At 42.8% G+C, this 27,311-nt stretch overlaps 1 protein-coding gene across 9 annotated transcripts in view; it reads right to left on the bottom strand.

The window, feature by feature from the left end:
• Positions 1-27,311, bottom strand: part of CTNND2 (catenin delta 2) — a 687,140-nt gene that overhangs the window by 278,488 nt on the left and 381,341 nt on the right. For 8 of the 9 annotated variants that reach the window (XR_010371561.1, XM_064443391.1, XM_064443387.1 and 5 more), the window contains 2 exons: positions 25,777-25,949; positions 16,764-17,331 (listed from right to left, as the gene is read on the bottom strand). Coding sequence is in view for 8 of the 9 variants with exons in the window: in XM_064443391.1 (XP_064299461.1) it covers positions 16,764-17,331; positions 25,777-25,949 (741 nt within the window). In the remaining variant the exon portion in view is untranslated. The remainder of the gene's footprint in view (positions 1-16,763; positions 17,332-25,776; positions 25,950-27,311) is intronic. The other variant, XM_064443394.1, reaches the window with a different exon arrangement.

Consider the following 27,311-nt stretch of genomic DNA (forward strand, 5'->3'; position numbering starts at 1 on the left):
GTAGTATAGGGAAATGGTTGTTTCCTAAGATGATGATGTTCTTTGACAAAGTCTCACTTTCCACAGGAAGAAAAAATACTGTAATCAGACAAGTGTAACGTGAGAGAAATACAGAAAATAATCCCCAGTTGCTCTTTAGAGCGTATGTGGGCTGTCATGGATGGAAATAAATACAACAGACACATTTGAATGACACCGTTAATCTGACAGTTTAGGTCAGTAAAGTAAACTGCTATATTGGCAGCATTTTTCATTTCAAGAAACTGAAGACATTAAAAGCATTCAAGTTAACGGATACACAGGCATTTTTATATGCTTTAATAAAGCCTGGACAGTTTTTATTTGTGCCCCTTGTGAAAGCCTTTACAGCCAGTAACGTGGCCTGCTGCAGCTCTAGGAAGGAGCCCTACAAATTCATGATACTCTCTAAACATCTCTAATAGCAAAAGCATACATTACTGCCCTCCTCTCCAGGATTTAAGAGCTCATTGGAAACACGAAATATGCAAGTGATCTTCTCAACATGAAGAAAAACATCCAGATTTGACCAGGTAAACTATTCAGGCCTCATTTAAAAGTCCTCCATCACAAAATATATTAATTGAGAGTCCTGTTAAGCAGTTTCCTTATGACTATGAAACAGGAATATAATTAATGAGATATGAGGTGAGGATGAAGCTCAGTGACCATTATATTACCACTTATCAGGAATGTGTTTACACCATTAAACTTAAGTGGGTTGCAACCCCACACATTTCAACATACAGTTTATCTCTGGCTACCTGAGGCTCTAAGTATCAACCTCAGACTCTGAACAAGCCACAACACATTGCTCTCGGGAGATCTGATTTTCTAACAAAGAGGAGTGACCATCCACAACTGGCTGTATAGATTTTTTAATTTCAAATATAATGACAACATTGCTCATGTAATTTGCACCGAGATTTTATTAGATTATAAGTTTAAAAACAAACAACAAAACCCAACCCCACACAATGGTAAAATAAGCAGATCGGTGAGATAAGAGACTGCGGCACAGAAACTAGCAGAGCATCACAGCAATTTTGTAGCGTTGGTATGTTGCATGCTTTTCAGGGGACTGAAAGAACTTTTTCATTTAAATGGCACATCAGGGCTGAAACCCCTTTTTGACATGAATTTCTCTTAGATGTTTGCCCTGAAATGTTAGTGTCCTTATTAAAAAAAAATTATACTGTACATCAGGTCATAGCTTCACTGTAATTCTGAAAAAGCAACATGTGAGAAAAAGGATATGAATAGTAGGATTTTTACTCCTAACTCATATGCAATGAAAGCTACTTTGCAGACACTAACCTGGTTTACTTTACATAGTAATGAAGCTGATGTGCACCCGAGTGCAAAATTAGAAGTGAACAGGGGGGAGAAGGAGAAATAAGTCAAACATTCATAGCTGGAGTTTTGATATTGACCTCCTTGTGCCAGAAATTTATGCAGAAACATCTCCAAAATGCTTGTCTGACTACATGCATCTTCTACTCACAACACTGAAAAGGGCAGTATGTTCTACAACAAAAGTTAATATAAATAAAACTAATGAAACTCAAATAATGGGAATATACCAGCACTGTGTGATGAAAATTATGCTACCAAAGAAAAGGATAACATATCTAACCCAAGTAGTGAAAGCAAATACAAATTGTTAAGACATGACAGATGGGTAAATTAGCCAGTAAGACATGAGAGGCCATATGGCAGTACCAGCTAATACACACCTTAGGTACGCTAGCTTGTGTCCCTAGCATACCAACGATCTGCATTCACCAGAACCAAACCACAGTCTGGACTGAATACCTTTTAATTGGGTTTAGATTTTTCTTAAACACAGGTTTCTCACCTGTTTATAGATTTTACACACACACAAAATGTATCAATTTGTGTCTGAAGCTTTTCTTTCCCCAAATATTGAAATCAAAGATTAACTAACAGAAGTTCAGAATTAGATTAATTTTTGTCTTTATACTCTTTTTCTATTCTCACTACACTATTCTGTCCATGACTCAGGACTATTTATACAAGTAGAAAAGGAAATAATGCCATCGCTAAATTGACCTATTACACATGACGCTTCTCAACTTATGTGAAACTCTGGACATCTGGAAAAAACTTGGATGGGCTACTTTGGCATCGCTGGTCCACACTATAAGAGATCACCACAAAACAAGTATGTGCTACAACATACAAGCCTCCAGAACTGAAAGAACCAACTAGCCTAACCTGCCAGTGTTTTAGGCTGCTTTTCCTCAGGTTTTCTACTTAAAAGATTAAAGTGTAATATGATGCATGGCCTGGAGTGTTTCTTGCAAACTATCATTCCACTGTCAAACCTATCAGCAGTTTCACTGTCAGGATACTGCCACATTCAGCAGTATGCTCACACTGTAGAATTTCCCAGACATAATTTGTCCATTAACCAGATTAAGTATCTTAGGAAAGTCTCCTCAGAACAGATTGGCTTTGGCTGCTTAAGAGACACTGCAAAACCAGCCTCTGACCTAGGGTTAGCACTTTTCACATCAGTGCTAAAAATAAGGGGGGGGGGGGGGGGGGGGGGGGGGGGGGGCAAAAAACCTGTAATTTTTTTTTTTTTTTTAAGAGTAATAAACAGGCCCAAAATAAACTTTAAGGATCATTTGATAAAGCTTGCTATGTCTCGTAAGAAGTATCTCGGTAATTTCTATCCCTTTTAAACTAGCTTTGAACCACATTTGAAATTATTTACACTCCTAAGTAGATATATATAAATGAGAAATAAGGCTAAAAATATTTTCCTAACTTGTCTATGGTTACTTTTTAGTCATGCAGTGCAACTTAACTGCAAAGTATTGTATAATTATTTCAATTCTACAAATCTAGGAAAAAGAGGGGGGAAAAAAATTAAAAAAAATAATAAAAAAAAAAAAATCACACAACATGGCTCTGTTTCCTCACAAGCATTTTCTTTTTCCTGCTACTGTCCTCATTCTGTTGAGGAGCATTCACCTGCTTCAAACATTTTATCAAAAATAAATTGTAGTGGAAGAAGAGAAGTGTGACTGGGAGCAAAGAGATAAGAGGCAAAGATATCCAGGAAGAAACAGCAGATTAAATGTGACAGACAAGTTCAGGGAGATAATTCCCATTTCATTTCTGATCTGGGGAACTGTCACTGGAGAAAGAACAAAAAAACCAAAAAACTCTCCCAAACCAACTGCTACCACACAGCAACAACAACTTGCCTTCAGCAAGGCAGAAAGCGAGAGATATTTTTTTAGTTTTGTTTTTTTTTTTTTTAAAAAAAACTGTTAACTGAATGATCACATTGGGTGCCTTCTGCCCCCCTTCCCTTAAGCTCTGCCTCTTCCCTTCCCCTTGACCCTGCCAATTTTACAAAAAAGGGGAAACGAGTCCTATGCACAAATGGGAACAGATACTGCTATCCAGTGATGCAAATCACCGTTTCTAACTTTCCTGCTCACTAACCGCTTTGACTGAGGGTTGGGTGCCTCAGCAACAGGATGATGTTACTAAGCAACAGCCGTGCATATGCTGTTTGGAAGCTCACCATAGCTTCACGACAACTGAAAATAATATCAAGCCTTTGCAGCAGAAGAGTTCTTCTTTGAAGTTTTGCTAAACATCTTTATCTTAGAAAGGATAAAAGTTTATTATTTTGAGCTGTACAAGCCTGTGTTGCACCATGGGCTCCATGCTAAAGCAGGTGCTGTGGCAATACATTCAACTCAGCAAGTAAAGGAACAGAAATACTAGTGTATTTGGTAAGACATGCTCCAAAAGTAAGGATCCAGAAAAAACACACCTCTGCAGGATATTTTGCAAAACCCTACAGTTAACACTTCTCTGACAAGGACTGCAAGTCAAAAGGAAGAACAGTGCATCTCTAATTCCCCAAAGCTGGGTCTTCCTTCCTCCCCAAGGCATAAGGCCATGCCAAGGCATACTTGGGGACCCAATTCCTGCCTGCTAAGCAGCAATGTAGACTAAACATCCAAAACCCCATAAAATCTTTGTAGCACAAGAAACCACTTCCAGCAGCACGAGTGATTTGCTAAAAAAGCATTGCAGCCTCCAGGAAAATGAATCAGGTGCTGTTCCACTGATGCCCACCAGTGAAAACTTAACTTTATGATCATGTTCAACATCATGGAAAAGCACAGCATCTAAAAAACACCCAGCAATTCACAACCCTTCCCCCAAAACGAGCATTGGCTCAGTCAACCTTAAATGGAGCAAGTTCTCACAGCAGCTCTGGTGCAGGGGGAAGGGGAAAGCCTTTCTGCATCAACTCCTCCCTGCACATGGAACAGAAAGAGCTTAAATCTAACTAGACATAAATGTCTCACGATTGGCACAGAAAATTTGTTAAGGAACGTGCTTTGCGGAACAGTGGTTCCCAAATGGAAAGAAGTCACTGTGTAACACTGTGGGAAGGGTAACACTAGAAAACAAAACTCGCTTGGGTAATGAAGCATCAAGTCTGTCCAACTACAGTATTCCTTGACTGGCTTTTACTGGGCAGCCTGAATTTTTGATGTAATCGTGCTGTCATTTCTGCGAGTTCACAGTTCCAACAAGTGGTTTTCCTGCTAATAGGGAAAATGCAAGCAGATAGTTCAAATGAATCTTTACCACGCGTGAATCTTTTTAGAAGAATTAATTTATGATGAATATTGCATATATTTCTTTTGCAAGCCTATGTTCCAGTCTCTTGATATATGCAGTTGAAATCCAAGACACCACATCTGGGGTTTGGTCACAGAAGAGTGTTTGCAACTTATCTTTTGTAATTCCTTTTACAATGACACTGTGTATTATTAGACATGTGAACAATATTAACTTTTGGAGATTTTATCTGTAACACTTTGTACTCAAACTTGCATTTCACTGAGAGAATCGAGAAAAGCATCAGATAGCATTTGCTCTTTTATGTAAAGTCATCTTTGATAGAATATTAAACACCTTTTCCTCCCAGAGGCTTTCTCCTCAGTGAGCGTTTGCTTGCAATCCCTGGTTTCTGAAATCTAAGACTTGAAGTCTGACATTCCAGAGGAAAAAAGGGGGTTAATTATCTTTGTTTTTCTTTCAATGCCACATTCAAGAAAGGGAAGATCTCTTTGGATATTCTGTCACACTCAATATTACTCATCAAGTTTGCATTATCCTTTTGAGACTCTCTACATTTAAAAGACGAGAGTGAAAACATGGAGCTTTTATTAAATGTATACATAATAAATTTGAATACAATCTAACTAAAGAATGTAGTTATGCCTATAAAAAAGTTCAGACCAGCAATTATCCACTTCTACATTTGTTCAATAGATTATCATTGCATTATTCAAGCTGGTTTTAGGTTATTCCTGTTACCTATACATCGAGACCTCTGCTACAACACTTAAAATAATCTCCTATTATTAAAATCATTATAATCTAAAGCAATTCTAACAGGCTTGCTCTAAATAATAGAAAAAATATGCTGAATGTAGAGACAAAGAAAAGGAATACTGTTAACAGCATGATGATGAGCATTTAGGCATCAACTTCCAAAAACTCCGAAAAATCTCTTACATAAATCCTTCCACAATAAGGAGCAAGCAGAAAAGGAAATGGATGGCTACAGATTTTTTTCCAGGAACCTACTGAAACAAACAAACAAACAAAAGACAAAAAAAAAAAAAAGAAAGAGAGACAAGACAAGAAAAGAAACAAAACCAGCACAACAGACTTTTAAATGTGCCATTAATCTCACAAATTCAGATTATCCCTGAAAAGCATTGCAAGGAAAGGACTGTAAGCTGAAAGAGTCCTGCCACTCGAGCAGAGAGTCCATGCTAAAAAGAAATGGCCATGACAAATGCTGCAAGAGACAAATGGTGACAGAAGGTCACCAGCAAAAGGAAAGCAGACTTCAGATAAGAAACAGAAATGTGTTCACAGTAGTTTGCAATAATCCACTGCAAGGGTTCAGCTTCAGGAAGGGCTTTAACAGTACTTTCAATTACAAGGATGAGAAGTCTGAAGGTGACAAACACTTGAGGGATTCTGAACTGTCCCATAATTAGTTCCCGGTTATTTATAAATGCAAATGGACATCATTTGCATGTACAATGGTTGCCTCACCTGTGAGGCCAACACTTCCATGGTCATAGGGCTGGCTGAAGACATTTGCATCAAGTTTTGCCTGATTTTACATAAGCAGTCTGAAACCTACTGCAGACTGAGAAAAGCAGTGGCATGCAATCCATCACAATCTTGATAAACCTCAGAGAAAAAGAGATTCTCAGCTAAGACAGTTAAATCTTGAATTCATAGACTTGCAGAATAGGATCTTAAGCAGGGCACGACACAAATTAGATCACTTCGGAGAAGACTGATCAGTTACGTTCAGCACTAGCTTCAGATTCTTGACAAAAGCAGCTCAAGGTGCAACACAGACAAGGACGACATGAACTAGACAGGAACTCCAACTTCAGACTGAAAGAAATGCAAAATGTTGATGAATAAGCCTTAAAAGCTTTGAAGCTTGGGCAGAGAGCACACAAAGTGCAATCATGGCTCAAGAGTCACTCTATCTTCAACAGTGCTACCAATTTTAATTCTTCAAGGGAAAACTAATGAGCATCAGTTCACAAAGATTCTCCAGCCAAACACATCACGGCTGGTTAGTCAAAGCCCTAAAACCAAAGCCTGCTGGTGAAAACAAGCCACTCATATGACACCTTCTGCCCTCACCCCCTCCTTGGTCAGATGCTACTATCCTAAAAGCTGCTAGGGAATCGACTGATCTTGCCTTTGAAAAAATACTGGCAAATCCTTCACCAAGTTACTTATTCTTACCAGGATTCAGCAGTGTTGATATATAACCTCCATTTACTAAAAGCAGCTACATAAGGTAGCAGCCTTTCCTCTGTCAAGAAAAGAAGGAAACACACTAAGTCAGGCCTGCGTACAACAGGCTTCCTGATTTCTTGATCATCCAGGCAGATCAGTTCAGAAGAGGGCTGGAAAGAGCCTCCCTTGCCCACAGAGGGTCACAATTGTATATAGTTTCCAAGATTAAGTCATAACCTGAAGTCCCAAATTTGCTTGTTATGTTATCAGGCCATGAAATATTCTGTTATGTTCCTAATATAGGTGGCTGAGACATACTGTAGTCAGCAGGTGACCCAGGTCTTTTCCTACTCTTGTTTTCAGCCAAAGATGCCTAATTTGTAACTAGCTATTAGGTGTGTTATTACTTTGGCTCCAATTCTATTCTTTGATCTGCAAAACTCTCTACACAGGATTTATCTTCCTCTCTTCAGAAAACGCCTCCTAATATTCCACTACTAAAAAGCTTCCTTGGCATATTTCAGGGTTTTATGCCAAGACAATAAAATGAAAAAGTATTTTTTGAGTGGCCGAAAGAGTTCTCCTCATGGGATTTTAGTAGTAGCATCCTTCCTTTCCATTAATTTGATTTTCAAAATGACAAACTGACAGTGCTGCTTTTCCCAGGTCCCTGCCCAACTACATTCTTGCAAGAATATCCATCTTCTCTAGCTTAACTAAACATTTCCCAAGTGGCACTACAGAAAATGCGTGCTCAGAGCCCCGATAGGAAATAGAAAGACATCAGATATAATCTAAGAAAAGGTCAGTAAGCAGGTTATTCCAGTACAATCTGGTTCTGGTGAACTCATGTTGCAAATTATCCCTTTAACCATTTACCACCTTCATGTCCTGTATTATCCTGTCTATCAGCTTTTGTTGTAATGGGCAACAAAGCACTGTGATTAGCTGGTCTGCAATCTTTCTTTCACTCGGTCCTCCCTTTCTTTAGGGCATGTTAGCCCCAAACACGCAAAGGGCTGTCATCTTGCCTCCCTCCACCTTCTCCCCACCCCCTCCCCCCAAAAAATATCTGAAAGAGTCCAACGCACCCTCCTTCACAGATCATGCTCCCAGGACTTGGATACAACACCTTTGAAGAGCTTATGGCACCTTTTGGTGAGCAAATGTAAACATAGCTGCATCCCTGCTGAACTGGGATGCTCAGGGAAGGTGTGGGTGGGGGAAGGACCCCATGGAGAGGAGTTCCTTTTGTTCTCCAGTCACAGGAAATCTGCCCCAGTATCACAGGGCCACAGCTCCCTCTCCACCCTTGCTTTCCTCCCAGGCAACACTTTTTAAACCCAGGGAGAGCTTTAGTCCTATGATCAAAAGGTTTTACTGCCCAAGAGCAGCACAGCTGGCTATCTGATAAAAGGGATGGTTTGCACCTGGGTTGGAAGGGGAGGGTAAGGGGCTGTAAGGCAAGATACAGACACACGCTATGGAAAAGATAACTATAGAAAAGCTTATGCAAAATTTTCCTCAGAAAAGGGGGGCTTGCCTCAGATTTAAGACCACATGTATTCAAACTAATATGGCACTTTCCTATTCTTCACTTACACACTACAAGTTGCAACTTGATGTACTTATTAAAAAATCTATGTCATCCAACTGGCAGCTTCATATGCCATGCCTTATAATTGTAAGATTAGTCACCACTTGGTCCTTCTCATTTCAGCATATTAAATTCTGACTTTAGCTTCTACCCACTTATGATAATATACAGTTCCATGAATTCATTATCATTAGACAGTATCTCTCTGCCCTCCGTAACACCACTTTTATAAAACCAGAAAGTATTCTGTCTGTTCTGGGCCTGTACCAAGGTGATCTTCAAGTTTGACCCTACGATTACAGAAAAATTGCCTCATTTATCTCCCATGATTTCTCATAGAGTGAATTTGGTCCCATGTAGTGTCTGGCAGGCACCACCGATGGCTAATGCATTTCACCTGTGAGCACTTTGCATCTCAGCATGGGCAGCCATGGGCACCTCCCCACACAAGTTTTGGCCTTAACTAAAGGGAGCCTTCCTCAGCTCCCCAGTTTGCAATCTTCTTTCTGCCATAGTTAATGACTTTACTTTCGATCTGCTTTAAAGCTGGTGTGTGCACACAATAACCAAAAAGCTATTAGATACCCCAACAAATGAATGCTTATGTTATTGATGAGCCCTGTACTGACTTCCTAGATCTCAGCTACCCCATCTACTGCGAACAGTTTGTGTGCTATAGCAACTGGATAGGATGAAGTTTCTACCACAGTCTAGATGAAAGTGCATGTTCTTGCTTCTCTTAAATACCTGAAGACCACGAGGGACTAAATATTTCTGTCACTATTTACTGAGGCTTTCATGACAAACATTTCCAGGCTATTGGATAAGGCCTTGCAATGGGGTTTCAGACCCTAAGGAAGCTACAGCTTCCACATGTACCCTCTTTGCCCCATGTCCAAGCAAGACAAACACAGTGATCCCAATTCAGATTGTACAGCACAAGCGAATAATTCAACTGATGCCACAAAGGCCTGAGTATCAGAAATCTGAGTTGCATGGGACCTTGCCTAGTACTCCCCATCCCATACAACAGCACTCCCTTCTTCTCTGAACACGGGAGTATAGGGTCAAAGACATTTGGGATAACCCAGAATCATGCGCCTGGCAACTGAAGAAGACAACAGATATGCGAGGACACTATTCAGACCTGAGGGCAAAAGGGGTGGTAACAGGCACAGACAAGACTTAGCCTCACTAGTGTGCCCTCAATACCCAAAAGTTTGGACGTATCATAGTTCATGAGGACCCTCCTGTCATCTCACATACTAAAAATAATACAAATCAACTTTAGCAAGACACAGCTGTATGAATTGGAGTGTCAACACTGGCTAATGTATTTCCATTGCTCTAAAAAGAAGTTCAAAAAAGTTACATTCTCAAAACACTGCTCTTTGACCTCATATATTTCATTGGATTTCAGTAGCCAAGAAAAACTGACAGAAGAATTCCAACTCCTCAGATTAATCATCTTTCTGCTACGGACACTGACTCTTCTCTGCTAGCTTTTTGCCACCTTCAGCTCCTTCTTGTGCTCCTTTTCAGCAGGTATATAAGCACAGACTTTTTAAACTCTGCCCTGACGCTCAAGAAATTCCTTCCAGGGGCTTGCATGCTTCAACTTGAATCCTGCCCTTCTTAGGTAAGCTGCTAAAGTTCAGGACCAGAGGCCAGAAACTGCACGCCAGGTTGTGCAGTTACAAGCAACAGCACAGGCTTCAGTACTGACCAGAAGCGTATTTGATGTTACTTTCTTCTAAAAGCCCAGAGCCACTGCCACTCAGTTTCCCACAGTGATTCAGTTAAAATACTTGCAGCTTCATAACAGTTGAATCTATTTTCAGCAATGCTGCAGACTGGTTTTCTTTGCCTAAAAGCTTGTTATTTTGCATTATTATTTGATTTCACACCCCTCAAAGACTGTCAGGGGGATCAGTCAAACAATTTCCCATATCAAGAAGAAGGGAAAGGCTGTGGTCAGTATGAGAACAGGACCCAAGTTTAGACATATTTGTAGCATTTGCTCACACAGCAAGTCAAAGCTCAAGCTCATTAGCTTGAAGATATATCCATGTACATGGGGTCAATGTATGTGGCTCTTGTCAATTACCCCTCTCCCTCTCTTTCATGTAAGCTAGATTTGAAAGATGAGGGAACAAAAATCATGCCAATATTAAAATATTTCAAAGATATCCATCTTATTCCTTCTGCTTTACTGCTGTAGACTGTCCATTTTGGATACCTTGTGCAAGTTGGAATTGAGTACTACTGTAAATGTTTCAGTTATAACAATTAATATAATTTTCTCTGAAGGAATAGGTAGAACTAGTGGCAAAGAAAAGCAAAGTGAACATCGAGCTGCGTGTTTTTATCAGCACCAAGGCCAATATCAGCACTTCTAACCTCCAGGTTACAATGCGGAAACAAGTAACTTGGTATCAGAAAGATACCATATTATAAGCATCTGATTAATATCCGAAATATTACTGGATGCATCAATATATATTTTTTTTCTTGTTTGAAAGAAAGCATCTCAAACCAAACAGAAGTAGAAGGAGAAAAAAATTCTAGGACTGCACTGCCTGTCCCAGAGCAAAGAGGCATTAACAATGTGTAAGGGCTCTGACAGCAGATAAAGGTATTTTCTACCTAATAAAAACAAACAAGAAAACAAAAAACTCAGGAAAAAATCTATAGAAAACTATTTTGGTTAAAATTAATGAATTGATTTTGTTCTATATATGAAAGAAATACAGAGTCTGTAAAAATACAAGAAAAATAGTTATGGGAAACAACTGAGTGTCCTTTTTGTTATAATCAATCATATGGATAGTCCAAGTCTCACAGCTTATCTTAAAGACAAGATTTTTCTTCCATACCTGTCCAAAGAAGTACAACTGCACATCACACCTAGACTGTTTTATTAGCTCAGCCCTGAGTCTCAGGTGGGATTTTAAAGCACAGAGAACTTTTAATTCTGGGGCAATTTAGATCCATTTTAGAACCCAACCAAAGTGGGTTAACACTTTGCTTGTACCTTCCTTATCTGAAATGCCCTGCCCAAAAGCTGAATGATGATGCATGTGGTGAAGTCTTGTCTGCATTTGTGAATGTTGGTGGGAATTTGGGTTTAACGCAGTCAGTCTAAAATAATCTTTTACTTACATCCAGCTTAAAACCCTCAAAGAGGCTAATTTTAACTCATTAGCAATAACATTGATTTTAATACTACCTAACTTTGCTAGGAGTTATTTCTTCCCCATGTAGCAGTGTGAAAGAAAGGGGTGGGTGCATGTATGCTCACAAGCAGTAATGCAGCCATTCTAGCACAAGTACTTAACACAGGGTGATTTACTGGAGAATTTTAACACTTAACCAGAAAATTTTTTGCAAAGATGGCAATGAACCGGCAATACATAGATGATCCGGTATTTTCATGCAACTGAAAGGAAATATAAATCCATGGTAGTGGTAACGTATATCGGTTATCCCATACACAGTTGCATAAGCTGATCTGTTCTGTGCCTGTATGACTGCACACCTAAATGCTAAAGCACGTCAACACTCGCCATCAGATAGCAGTCCTGCCATAAATCTCAACAGGAAACCAGGGTTCAACACATCATATGCAATGAAAAGCATACAGAAGGAGAAAGGGCAAAGGAAGGTCCCCAGCAAAGAAGAGGAGCAAGACAAGACAGATGAAGGAGCAGAAGGGACCAGTTAAGACCCTGATAAACTTAGCACTCTTTGCTCAAGAAAGAGTGGAAAGCATATTTTATATATTAACCCATGCCACACTTTATAAACCAGTGCTATTTTAGTATTAACACTACACATGCATAGAAACAGTCCTAGCTCAGAGAGGAGAAATTTCTTTCCTTTTTGGTTTTACAGGGACCCGAAGGAAGATTCTGTTAGCAAACATGAGGCTAAGCACTGAAGTTTTCAGCAGCACACAAGGGCTGTCTGGGGATGGTACATCTCTTGTTTCAGTGGAACGTCACTACATGAAGAATAGCTGCACAATATTCTTTCCACCTAACATTACAAAGTGTTTCACAGCAACACTCATTTCTTAAACCTAACCTTTCAGTACAGCTGATGGAGCATGATGCAGTCTTCAAGCATATTCATCTTCCTTTGAGTTTTTTGTAATAAAGCAATGCATAAAATTACCTGCCATTGTCTTACGTGTCCCCAGCCTTCCCTAAGCCTGCATGAAGAGGCAGGAGTGGCTCTGCAATGCCAGGGCTGCTCCTGTCACACAACCTGAGGCACAAACTACCACAACAACACCCTTTCACCGCCTCCTCTCCTTTTGCTCCGAAGCAAACGCACCACTCCTTCAGTACTGTCTATCTGATTCTGACCAGCAGGAGATGCTTCAGAGGAGCCTGAAGAGTGGGTACCTGTGTGATAACCCGCCTCCTGAAAGGGTTTTCCCATGTTTCTGCTGCTTTCTGTCCTACACACTCCTCTTTCCAGGCAAAACAGGCTGCTATTGCGAATTTGGCTCCCGGCGTGGAAGCTGCAAGAAGGTATTTACAAACTCTGCTTTCTGGATTCAGATTGTTGCGTGAACAGACAGCCGAGTATGCTTTGGAGCAGTGCAGATCAGAAAACTACTTCCAAAACTGTAATTGCAGATCATAGCAATGAAGCAGCTAGACTAAGAACAAACATGGAAAGCGTACACTCACAAGAATCACTATACATGCACGTACACACACACCCATACACGTACATGCTCGGCTGTGGTAGCAGTTCAAGTGTAACTAGACCAAAATCCATTTCTGAAGACGTTTCTAAGGTTACTTGGTTAAAACTGAGTCACTGCATGCTGTTGCACGTCTTATTTTAAATTCAGGATGCAGTCTAAGAATTGCCATTTTTATAATTTCAAGTTGTTTCATAATCGAGTTCGTAGGGAGTTAATATAAAAATGCCATCTCTTCAAGTAAATCTTGCACAGATTCAGTTTTGGGGAGTGTATGTGTGTATCATACATTTTCAATTACAATTTAAAAAAAAAAACAACCCTGATCATATCTGATAGTGTTCTCTTAAACACCTAACCCTGGCACGAATATCGTTCTGTTTGTTTGGCACACTGAGACCCAGTAGTGTTCATGAACTAGATCGCTCCAGTACAAATTTCTAATATAATCCAAAAAAATTAGAACAAATGCATTGTTTGGATCCCCAGTAATTATCACAAATAATTATTTTTTCTTCCCAGAGATAAAAAAAAGAAGATTGCTTTGAGTAACATCATCCCTGTGATGACACATACATACCAATGCAACTTTGCATTAATCACAGTAGGCAAACCATCAATCAGTGCAATTTGACAACTATTCTCCAATCCTCCTCCTCCTCTCTCGAACAACAACAAAAAAAAAACCCAACAAAAAACCCAAACCAACCAACCAACCAAACAGAATAATAACCTAAAAAAAACCACCAAAACAAAACATCACCACCCCATCTTTGGATGTTGTGAACAAGAAGCAAAAACCTAATTTATTGAACATTAGATTTTGAACAGACAATTGCTTGCACTCTTTCTCAATGGGTTTGATTTCTAACACAATGACTGGAAAAATCCTGCAATAATATACTTACAGCTCAAATAGCAAACCTTTTCTGAGCAAAAATACCTATGGAAAAGAAAACAAGATTGCCTTACTAGTACCCATAACATCTGATCCCAGCTAACTCCAAAGCATATGTTAATTTTAAGCCTCTGTGTACTGCTTTGACTTCAGTGAATCCAGTGAAAGTCTAGAAGATTAGTCAGGCACTTAACACTGCTAGCAAATGTGTAACTCCAGGATGGTGGGGAGGCCATGAGGAACGTGCTACAGAATGGTAATGGAAAAGAAGGGGTGGGAGCACACAATAGGAAACTTTTGCAAAAGAACGGGTCATGTGATAGAGCTCCTTTCAAGGACTACTTGAAAGGCATGTCACCCCTGCAGGGAAAAAAAAAGAAGGTATTTACTAACATACTGTGGCTTCCACTTTGTTGTTGTTTTTTTTTTTTTAAAGTAGCAGTACTATCTCTGCATGGCTGTCACCTAATACTTGAAGTTACAGGATCTTCCATTTGCTATAACAAAGACACTGAGATTCTTCTGCACATCTTAAAAGCTAATGCCTATGAGATACAGCAACTCAGAAGCTCATTATGTTTGTTCTGATCGGTGCAACACTTGGAAAAGTTATTGTTGCTTTAGCAATTTTTACAAAATCAATAGCAAGTTCAAACGATCAATCACTACTCCCCTCCCATACTAAAATCCACACAAAAATACACCAGACGTTTCCTAAATGCGTACATCTATAAGCTTTTCTTTCACCCAAGCCATGAATCGGTGATAAGCAACTCCTCACAGTAGGTTCTAAAAAGAGGCAGGGAGGGAAGTACCTACACTATACAAGATGCAGAAGCCTTATCAAAAGCTTTTATTTAAAAGCAATCCAAGAAAATTAATGCCAGATTCTTAACTTTTATTCAAATCAAAGTACAAAACCCCATTAGGAACGCCTGTACAACCACTGTTGGCCAAAAAGCCCCCAAAAGTCCAAATCCATGTTGCAACTTGGGTCTAGCATAGGAGGAACAGCTTCTCTGACACTGTAGCACTTCAGAGTCATTATGATGGGCCTTAAACCCTACAGAACAGGTTTTGACCAAGCTATCATCACAGGCTTAATGTTGCAATGCTAAAAAAGATGCCTTCTTCAAAAAACAAAACCAAAGCCCCAGTACTATACCAATTCCAATGCTAGAAGTAGGTAAGAGAAATATGGACTGTGCCTGTCAGAAACCTCCCAAAGCAAAGACTTCGATCCTAGAACCAAGGTAAAGTGAAGTCAGGGAAATACCGGTAGTTCATACCCACAGGTATGCAAGTTTTAAATTGAATTATCCTCTGTTCCTTTGACGCTGACAGTTTCCTCCACACCTATTTAGGCTCAAACAACTCTTGCTATAGGATGAAGTTGCAAAACTCCCTAAAACACAAAACCTGTGACAATTCTACATTTCCACTTTACTCCTCAAAGGCACTATTTAATACCTGTGGCCAAGAGTGTGTTGGACTACAGCGGAGAGAAGTTATACAATTACTAAATAAACCGCTTTGTAATTTGAGAGCGAATATTTGACAACAGGGTTGATGTAAGCATCCTGAGATCTTGGTTTTGACATCATTTAGTGATGCTATCCCTTTACGCATTCTGAGCTTCAACAACAGTATTACATAAACAAAAACAAGTTTTGAAATCCCTTTAAACAGGAAAAATCCCCATCAAATAGTTCTTACAAGGAGAGACAGTAACACTGTATTTTCTTATCAGTTAATTCAATCTACACGTTTAGACACGCTGGAATTACCCAGGATGGCAACAACTGCTGGAGCAGGGGAGGGGAGATGGGCGAGAGGAGAAAGGGGGGTAAGAAGAGGTTTTAACTCCAGTAAGAAACTTGTGTACCTGCCCTGATAAACACAGCCAAACCTCTTTATGTATCCTATTTATCTTCAAATCTATTTATGTCGCAGAAGAGAACATATGAGCATAGCAGCTGTTACTATAGCAATGAAACTGGAAATTTTGAGAACACAAAAAAAAAACCACCCCTGAAAGATGCTCAGTTTAGCAGAGAGATGGTTTAGAGAACAGCGCGCCAGAGTCTCACCTCTAGGATCTGGTCAAAGTCTGCGGTTACAGGGACGGCAAATCCGCCCTAACAGCCCGTTCCCTACGGAGCTCCCGGAGCCCAACAACCGCTTCCTATTACTCGGCACAACTTGGTCCAGCGGGAGCTCCTGCTAAGTCACCCCAAACTTGTCAAATACCCCGGAACCGCCTGTAAATCCGGCGGGGAGAGCGCTTCTCTGCAAAAGGCTGACAGTTTCGGATCGCGGCAGAGAAGGGATTCACCATAGTAACACAGACACACACCGGCCCCCGCCCCCTCCCCGAACCCCGGGTAAGAGGACGGCGCCCGGCGCCGCCAACCCCGCGCCCACCTGCCCGCACCTGCCCGCAGGCGCCGGGCCGAGGGGCCGGGCCGGGAGAAGTTGCGGTACTTTCCTCCCGAAGGAGGAGCAGCCCGCCTCTCCCCCCATGCCGCTGCCGGAGCGGAACCCCCAATTCCCCCAGACCGCTTTTCTGTCAAGCCCACCCCGCTCCCTCCCTCCCGCTCCCCTCCCCGGCCAGCAGCCCCCCTCACCTCCCCCCCGCCGCGTCCGTCCCCCCCCCCCCCCCCCCAGCGGCGGACGCGATTTACCTGCGAGGGAGCCGGGTCTCTGCAGGGTGGCGGTGGCGTACAGCTCCTGGGAGTGCTTGCTGTACTGATCGGCAGCGTGAACCAGCCGCTTGGTAGGCGACAGGGTGGCGTAAGTGCCGATGGTGGAGCTTAACTGGTGGATAGGAGAGGAGGAAATGTTAGACTGGACGGTGGGCGGGGAGGTCACTCGGATGGGGGACGGCGACAGTCCCGCCGAGGAGACGACGATGTTGATGGGCGAGCTGGTGCTGTAGGACTTGGCCAGGCGGCTGGGGGACTGCTTCGGGGAGGAGAGGCGCTGCGCGGTGGCGTAGGCGGCGCCCTCGGCGGCGGAGCCGGCCCGCGGCAGCTTGGTGGGGGAGCCGCCGGGCTGGGCGGGCAGCGGGGAGCTCACCCGCTGCGCCGGCAGCGTGGAGCTGGCGTAGTAGAGCGCGGCGGCGTGCTGGGGCTCGGGCAGGTGGAAGGCGCTGCCGTGGCTGGGCGCGAAGGGCTCCCGCGGCTGCGGGGCGGCGGGCGGCGGCGGCGGCTCCGGCCCGCCCGGGTGGGCGCCGCGGCCCCCCGGGCCCTGCTGCGGGAAGGAAAGGCAGAGGCGTCAGCGGCGGGGAGCGCCCGGCTCCCCTGGCCCGGGGCGGGGCGAGGGGGGGGGCTGGCTCACCGGAGGACCCCCCCCACCCCACCGCACGCAGCCCCTCTCTGACCTTAAACCAGGCCGGCGCCCAGCGCCCTCGGGATTAAGGGACTCGTTAATCTCCTGAGGCGTTTCCAGCCTTTGAGGGGAAAAACGGCCGCCGGCTGAGCTGAGCGGCGCGAAAACTCCCGCTCGGGGCTGAAGGCGGCTGCGGGGCGGGCCGCGCCGGGAGCTCCCGCCCTGACCTGCGCTCCGGACCTACCCTTAAACCGGGCATGGGTTAGCCCGAGACCAAACACACACAGAAATACCTCCTCCCGCCCCCCAAACTTTTTTTCTGCACACGTCAGAAAGAGCACTTGAAGCCACGGAAAGGGCTTTAATCGGGTCACTTCCCTCACAGAAAAGCGCTCGGCGTCCGTAGAAGGAGCGGCACCGACGCCGCCCCCGCCTTGCGCTGCGGCTGCTGCCGCCGCCGCCGCCGGCGCGACAGGGCGCGACCGGCCCCTCCGGCGGCGGCGGCGGCATCGCGGCGCTCGCCTCAGCCCCGTCCTCGCCTGAAGGAGCGGAGGGGGAAGGCAGCACCCGCGCCGCCCGGGGGGAAGGCAGGCCGGCCGGCCGGCCGGGCCACCCCCGCCGCCGGCCCGAGAGCGCGGCAGGCTGTCGCCTCTCATTTATTTACGAGGCAGAAAGGGGAAGGAGGCGGCGGGAGGAGCGGCCAGGGCCGGGGCGTCCCCTGGGCCGCATCCAGCGGGGCATCGGCGTCGCGGAGAGAGGGAGAGCCCCACAGCGCCCGCCGCCCGGCGCGGCGGCGCAAAGTTCCCCGTTAAGCCCAGTAACTGAGGGGGAGGGAGGAGGCAGCGGACGAAAACCCTCGGCAGATGCTGCCCATTAGAAATTGGAGTTGGGTGCCTGGGCCGCTTCTGCAGCGGCCAAGGATGGAGCTCGCCCTTACGTGCAGGCGGCTTCCTCGCCCCGCCACCCCCACCCCCGCTGTTAGTTTTTTCATCGGGGATCTTCGGCTCAAGAGGTCATCTGTGAATCTGGTAACGTTAAAATCCTCTAATAACCGCACCCCGCAGCGAGCGAGGGAGCTCAGCGCTCCGCTGGAAGACGCGCTCTTCTTTCAGATGCTATTTTATATTTTCTGTTTATGCAGGGGATTTGCTTGAAGCCTCAGCAAGCGCTTCAGATCCCAGGCGCTGTCGGTGCAGTTTGCATCAGCCTGACCAGTGCTTCGCCCAAACGCAAGCACATGCACCCCTCTCGGCTACCGATTTCCTTAGCGAGAAAAGCCTTTAAAACGTGAACAATGAATTTTGTGACTCGATTCGAAGAGGTGCAGGGAATGCTGAAACCAGCGTGTTTTCACATTTAAATAGCAACGTGGGTTTTTAGTAGCATCCTACAGGAAAAAAACAAGTAAACAAAAGCACTACTTTCCTGGCATGAAACTTGATTTATTTTCACTAGGATACCCAAGGAAGGATTTGGTCAGGAACCGAGAACTAGGTAAAATAACTAGTCGGGGCAAAGAATAAAGGAGGTTCAAAATGCCAGAAATGTGTACTTCTTACTATGTACACCCACCGGAAATTTTTCTGTCCATTTTTTTACCTTTGAGGCCCCGCCCCTTGCCTTAAATGCTTTGCATCCGGGGAAGAATATGTATTTTTCTAAACGTGGACAAGAAGCAAGGCTTTGGAGGAGCCCCTCCTGTTGCTTTGCTCCCAGCTGCTAGTAGCACAGAAGCCAACAGCACTCACAGCATTCAGGTGTCTCAAGGGAGCACTGCTGGACCCAAACCTCACGGGCTTCAGGCGGCTTTTGCGCCCCAAAGAGGGATGGCCTTATAGATAAATGTAATGTAAACTTGTTCCCTCCAGCCACCCTGTACGGCAAGTCCCAGGTGGGCAAGGGGATCACAGATGTAAGTGGCCTGCTCACTGTTGAGTTGAACTGTTTCGATTGTGACCACGAGTTACAGGCACCATGGCACCACGTACGAGCCTTGACATTTTCATAAATGGTCAACAAGCTCAAGCTGCTCGTTTGAAAGGCTCCTAACGAAAGCCAGGAAGGCAAACTCTGGGAACATCGATGAACTTTTTTTAAAAGCTACTTTCACGCTCAGCTACTTACCGTCTCTGCTTTAAACTGGAAAGAAGGGCTAATCTGCAACTGACTGTCCAATAATGTCTTTGACAGGAGTACAGTTTTCATCTTCCAGGCTTAAACTGCATGGTAACAACTTTTATAAAACAAAAACAGGCTGGCAAGATTTAAGACAACATGGAGAGTGCAAGTTTTGCACATGACGAAAGGTCGTTTGAACCAGCTACATTATCAATTGATATTTGTTAATAAATTTTACTTTTTGGACTGTTAAGTGGCATAATAATGTATTTTGTAATATTCAACATTGTTTCAAAATCCAAAGTCTTCTGCCATGTTACCAGTGTCTTCTGCAACTTTGTCACTGACCGGAAGGATTTTAGGCAAGCACTGCCATCATGTATACAAAATTTCTTTTTCTAATCTATACTGCTTGACGTGTCAAGGACTTAGAGTAATTAATTTCAAGTAAACCAATATTATCCCATATTCCTAATAAATCTCTACAAAGCTGCAGGAATCCTGCAAGTACCAATTCAAAAACAAAAAAGAATTCCACTTCATGATTGTTTGTTACAGGGAAGAAGGTGTAGTGGTGGGACACAAGAATTAAATGCTTAATTAAAAATGCAGTGTATAGCACTTCCTAAAAAGCTGAGCATTTGCTCTGTGTGAAGGAGAGAACTTTTGGATGAACAGATTGCAGTGAAAACATTAGCATGCAGTATTTTCTAGGATGTGACTAATCTCAGACCTGTCTTAAATTTACTGTGAGGTTCTTATGTTTTATCAAAGGGCCAAGTGTGCAGTCACATTCTCCGCTTGTGTTTTCAGAGATAAGATGCGTTTGTTTCTCCCCATATTTCTCCCTGTCTGTTGCTTAAGACTATCCTACACACATGTCATTGTTCGTCCTGCAATGTGACATTACGCTTCATATGGAAGAATGAAATACAATGGTATTTTCCCCTTATTATTCCATTTATCCATTATTGTTGTCAACCCGATAATGAAACTGTGTTTAAACAAATAAATTGAGAGTAAACTTGATTCCCAGTTGTTATATCCTCCTGCATCAATCTATTTCATAGATGTGAACAAAAATCAAGGACTTTCTTATTACATCGCTATAAATATCTACTCTAAGACTCAGAGATTTAATTTTTCTGGTATCCCAACGAAAAGGAGCCCAATTGGCTTATTTGGATTCAATATATGGGTTCTGATATATATTATTCTTTCCCATGTAATCTTACTAGAAAGATGATTCTCTACTGATACAGACAAAATGAGACCTGTACAGAACTCTCTACAGAAAATTATTGAGAGGGACAAATAACTGTGTTGAATTATTTATTCTGCCGAATTTTTTTTTCACGGGTAAGGAATTACAAAATCCTAGGTGGCTGGACAGCTTAAGCAAAACGCTGGGGTCAGCTGCTAATTACTGAAACATCAGCACGCTGATTCTTGGAGATTGCTCCCAGTGGGAAAAACGGAGAGTAAGACCAGCAAAACCTGAATAGCAGAAGTCTCAGAGAACAAGATGACTATTATGAACACGTTAGCAGGTGCGGCAGATCTATTTGGTATATCATCTAAAATCCGTTCGAACTGTTTTCTTCTCAGGCATGCCAGAACACAAAACCAAAACCTGGTAGGTTTTTTGCACCTATGCTTCATAATTCACAGGTGCTAAGGAACAGAACTTCTGTCAATGCAACGGCTTGGGTCTTAGGAACAGAACTAAAAACATGAGGAATGAGAGAATGATACAATTTCCAGGAAAATGCTGGAAAATTTGAATCACGGTACCAGTTACCCTTAAGAAATGACAATTTGTGCTCAATGTCCCGTATACTTCTCCGACAGATAACAGAAGAAACTGAAAAGCCGTGTTACATTTGCGTAAGTCTGCATGCCTATCTTAGGCCTGGATGAAGTTGAATCCACAAGCATTTTCAGTTTAGCATTAAATGCCAGCACCAGTCTGCAGCTCGTTTTGCTCTCTGGAACTTTCAGAGATCGCTTGGCCCTTAAAATCTCAAACAAGGTCATATCTGATGACTATGAACATAGTCATATGCAGTACACTGTTGCCCATGAGAAGACCCTTTCTCTTGATTCTAGGGAGGATTTTCCAAATGGATGCTCAGGTTGCGTAGAAGACATCCCTTCAGGACGTTGGTGGGAGTTGCTAGCTTTAGGTAGCAAACTTGGTCATCCTTACCAGGGTTTTCGAGAGACATGGGTGGTCTTTTAAGGGTCCAGCTCTGAGTCACAATCTCAGTGATGCTCTGCTCTTTCAGTGACTGCAAGACTGCAGTCTATTGAGGGCTATATTTTTATCTATCAGCCCAAAGAACCTTCCATACAGCTTCACTCGAGGGATCACTCTGCTCTGGTCCAACGCCCCTATCAACACTCTTCTACGAAGGGCAGAAGAGGGTATGGAAAACGCGTAACATTCTGTAGTCTTCGGGATGCAGACTTCAGTCCTTGGGCAGTACCTGTGGAAGGGTCTTTCTTCTGCAGGACTGCTTTGCTGTCATTTATAAGTTCCTGACCTAACTAGGAAGATGCTACCTATTTTCAAATGCACTTATACGATAACAGATGCCAGACTATTCCTCTGGATCCCTCAAATGTAGCCTATTCCATCTGTTTCTCCTGGTTTTATCACAAAGGTCATGGCTATACTGTGCTTGCAAAATACACCCCAACACTATTAGGAAAACTTGTCAGCCTAAGTGATCCTAATCTCAAAGGTCATACGTATAGATGAAGGTAAGAAATACCACTGTAGTCTTCTACATCCGCAAACAGAATTGTGTGAGATCCTTTCAGAGTGTCCAGAGATGCTCAATCTCTGGTTTTAAAGCAGCAATAAAAGCTGCAACCACTACCTGTTGTAGGATCAAACCAGCATCATGCAGACCAGTTCTTCACTACCCTAAACTATACTAGTGAATTGTTCTCTGTCCGTGTCGTAACAAGAGTAATCTGTCTTCAGGTTTCATCTGCTTCCTTTAACGACAGAAAAATTCTCATGTTCGTATTTGAAATCCAGTTTTAAACACAACATCATCTGCCACGTCCTCCCAGACGTGAAGTTCTTATTTTAGATTGTGTCTGGGTAGATTATCAAGCAGCCTATCACCTTGTGGCACAGACAACTGATGCTGGGAAAAGCCATGAGTCTAACCGAAAAAGGCCAGTATACAGTTTTTGCTGGACAACTGAACACATTCTTGTACTCATTTGCTAATATTCTAAAAAGGGCTAGAGAGGTGCGGTGGTCTGATGAATGACAAACTTATGACTTGTTTATAGGAAAATGGAGACAAGTTAGAAAATTAACTGTTAAATAATTTTTAAAGGCTTTTTTTCTTTCCCTAATTCCATCTACTTTTTGTTTTTAAGGGTTTTCAAATTCTGTGCCGGCCTTGTCCAGAGGCTTCAGGAGGATAATACAGAGTAGGGAATGACCTCTGTTGCTGCCTCAGCCTCTGAAAAGACTGCAGCATCACCAGAGGCTAAAGAAGTCCTCATCCAGAAATGTAAACTAGTTTCACTCCCTTTCCCCTCCCCTTGCAAAGATATGGCAGAGCTTGTGGAAAAACACTCTCGGTAGTACATGCTATGCTTTATATTTCTACGATACCTACAACGTAAGCTGACCATTCTCAAGATGACAGTAAACCCAACCAATCAGTTGTTCACAAATTACATTGTCCAAATAGAAGATTCACTGTTGAGCAACTGATCTGCAAAATCTGCTACTTTTTGCAATAAGAGCCACTACTGACTCTTCACAAATAACCTTAATTGATTAATACAGGATATATCAGGATCCGGACACCAAGTCTGAAAAGCTGTTTTCAGTGTGGAAACAGAGTAATTCCCTGGCAGAGGAGCAGTTGTTGCTAAGAAATCCTATTCCAGTAGCATTTAGAAGATAAAAGTTTCGTGTTCTGACGTACTCAAAGCGGTGGAAACACTCTATGATCTATAATGAAGTCCTCCAAATTGACAAAAATGTTAGATTGCACTTTGCAGCGCTATACAGGAAGTCCCAAGACTAATTAGTTTCTCTTTTTTATACAATTGCATTTTCAGAAATTGTTCTTGCTGTCACAGCTGGCCTTGGGACTATTTACATATTTTTTTTCCAAGCATTTGGGCTATCATTCATGTTCAGAGATAGCTATATTCCTGGCACACAAATACCAAAGGAAATTATCACAATCTGAGCAGTTTTGACTCCTGAGGCTTATTTTAATTATAATTAGGGATAGCAAAACAATTCCAAGGATTGACTTTTTAATTTTAACTTTTGACTCTCCCTCTTCCTGTTTACCTCTTTTAAAACATCCTTTATATGCTTTTCATGGTATTAATTCATAGTTTATATAGCTGTTTGTTAATATTTCCAAGATACATTTTAATTGACCTGAAGTTGTCAAGCGTCCTTTACAAGATGATGGTGTGAAAATGATGTTCTGGGATTATTTTTTTTTTCCCTGCAGGAACACCTACCACACATTCTGGAGGAACACAGGGAGAAAACCTATTTTCTGCCTTCTCAAACCAAGAAAAAGAAAGGATAGGAAAGGTTGCCTTGCTAATTTGCTAGTTACCTTTCTGAAGGTAACGGGTTCTCTGTGAAGTAGATGGTTTGTGCGAGCTTTTCAGTTCTGAGCAATGGCTGCTCAGTGTCATTTCAATTAATCTAGATCATTTTTTCCGCTCTCCGTAAATTCATCCTTTTTGATGAATGAGTATGATAAAATTTATATTAAGAATATCACTACTTCTAACCCCTAGACAGCTGCACACTTTCCCTTCCTGCCTTTTTTGTTTTAGATTCTTTCTCCTTCCCCTCTCATTTTTGCTTTGTTTTTGTTTCTGTTGCTCTGTTGCTCTCATAACCTGTTCCTTTTCTATCATCTCACTTTTTCTAGCCTCCTTGAAGGATGCATCACACCGTTTCAGGCTAACCCCCAGGGTATGATGCTTTTCACAAAGCACAACTCCTGATGACATCTGCCCAGGCTACAACTGGATATTATAGCCTCCTTTTTCTTTCTAGCTGGAATCCTGCTCTCCTGCTGGCTCCAATCCCAAAGAACATCAGGGAGGTCCTCCTTGGTAAACACAGAAAAACCCTGAGGCCTTACCACTATGCAGGCTCATTTTAAACCCTTTAGAGAAGAAGAAAAGTACCTACCCAATTTGAAATGAAATTTAACTGTGCTTTATTTCATTTTCAGTCTTAGAGGATAGGGAGCTTTTCTGAGCAAATTGAGAGAATAGAATATTGTATGTCTCTCGGTATCCCACAAGCTGTGCAATGACTATATAATACTTGAAATCTCTTAGCAATTTAAGGCTTTGAAATTCAAATACTACTCGCTTCTACAGAATCCTGAACTACAAAGTGTCCCAGTGTCACACTGAGATGGTCTGCTTTGATGGGGTGGTTAACATCTATATACCTGCATAAATAACCTGAGCTGACCAACGAAACCCAGTCAGACCTTGTTTATGTATAGAAGCATGAACGCTTCTAGAAATTTTTGTCTAAACTGAAGCTTAGCTGCCCAGTGAGAGGCTTTGATGTTGTAGTGAAAAGCACAGAAGGTGAGAGGGTTACATGTCAGAGCCAGGAGGGATCATTTAGACAGGAAAGGAGATTTACAAACTTTTCATGAGCATCTGAAACAATCTTCCCAAATGTTTGAAACATACAGGTGGCTGTCTGGTAAGTTGCTTGCCTTTCAATATGGGGGGGAAGCAAAAAATTATTCTTACGCTTGGGATTAGGCCACGACACCAGGCAATGCGTGGTGTCCCAAGCAGGTTTCGCATGTGGTGTCAGCCTTGCTTTGTTTTTGTTTGCTGGCACTCACTGCTTTCAGTAATATCCTGATACCAACGCAGGGAGGCCCTAATCCTTAGTTAGGGCTCAGCCACAGAAATTCTCAAACTTAAATGCCTGAACATCCTGTTACCAAAATATATATGCAACTAAGTAAAGCTGGCATGTAAATCTCCTTTTAATCAGGATTATTTTATTACCATGCAAGTCAACGCACTTTAGATTTATGAAAATCAAGGCGGTAACTCCAACCCACTGCAGATACATTGAAGAAGAGAGAAAGTAAAGGCAGACATTTGCGCGCTGGCGGGCACCGAACAGCTCCGTTTCCTGGGAGCTACCCCACACGATTTCAGATGTGAGAGACCCGGGCTGCTTAGGACACGTACCTGGCTGTAGCTCTGGATGGCACCTCTGGCCTGACTGCTGCGGGCCGGCAGCTGGGCGGCCGCTGTTTCGCCCAGGGCGAGGGTCTGGTTGCTGTGGTAGCTGGCCGAGTACTGGAAGGACCCTTCAGGTTTGGAATTGAGCTGGAGTGCACTCTGGGAGAGGAGGCTGGGCCCTGCGGGGACAGGATTTGGGAGCAGTCAGAAAGTCTCAGTGAAAGAGCATACCTGTATTACCTGTTGAGTGAGCCTCGAAATTATCAGATGTTCGTGGCTTCAGCTTTTCACCATTTGGCTTTTCAGTAATAAAAATCACATACCTTACATTGTTTCTTTACTGCTCAGTCATCATTACTATTGCATTCAAGCTATAGACCACATTGCTTTCTTTGCAATAAACGTATGGTTTTTACCGGTGCAGAAGTTCTAAGCCTAAACAAACCCAACTGTACTAGTTGATAAGGAAGTCTTGGTTTTCAGCCTAGAATAGCCGACAGTTTGGTTTTGGTTTGGGTTTGGTTTTGTTTTTTCTTTTCCTAAGGTTAAGTCTTGTTTATTTCACTTAATTATATCCAGTCATTCTGCATGGGAAATGCTAAGTTGTCTCTCCCTGGGCCCCCAGCATATTAGATCTATTGATTGCTGCCACTCTCTCCTGTACACATGGTGATGTAATAGTTTGGTGCCTGTAGGGATGGATAGCAGCTTTTGAAATATTAATAGCTCCTTTTATCATGTAGGACTCACCCTGATCTCAGTGAATCCTTGATGACTGTTTTGTCAGCCTATCTTATCTTCCCCATCACAGCACTGCGTGGCAGGAGAGCCAAGTGCAGGCAGCGAACTTAAATTGGGGCTGCCAGACTGAAGGGCATGTCAGGAGCACGAACAGTGTTACTTTCCAGTTATTTAGTTGTTCCGTGACACTGAAACATGTTCTAATATTCATTAGCTTCATGTACAACTGATTTAGGTTACCACATACCCATAGCAAATTCCCCTATTTTTGCGCCAAGAGCATGTATCAGACAGGGAAAGGCTCTTCCTACACCGTGCTGTCGCGTGGTTTAGACGTGACCTCCCACAACTGCTTTCAATGGTGAGCTTATTCTGTCTCCATACACAGAGAGCTACATTAAAGAATATCCACCTAATCCTCCCCTATGCCTTCACTGATTTTAGTCTCTTCTAATTTTCAATATCTAGTTCACTCTTCCATGGTCTCCAGGCCCAGCAAGCGAGTACAAGAGGAGAGAAAAGAAGAGGGTTATGCCTTGGATATTGCATGAAATACAAAGAAGTCTACCTTCAACACAAAAGCTATCATCTATAGCATATCCAGCAGCTCCACGGGGGTGATAGGTTCATCTTCTGGTTAGCACTAACAAGCTCATGAGAACATAGAAGGTGACACAAACCTTAAGGGATGTGAAATGATTACCTTGTTTTGCCCCTACAGAACATGCAAAAAGTTCCGTTTTAAAAGACTCGCAATGGCAAAATTCCAATGAATTTTACCAGAAGTTACTCCTGGTACA

The sequence above is a fragment of the Phalacrocorax carbo genome, chromosome 2, assembly GCF_963921805.1.
Source record: "Phalacrocorax carbo chromosome 2, bPhaCar2.1, whole genome shotgun sequence".
Lineage (NCBI taxonomy): Eukaryota > Metazoa > Chordata > Aves > Suliformes > Phalacrocoracidae > Phalacrocorax > Phalacrocorax carbo.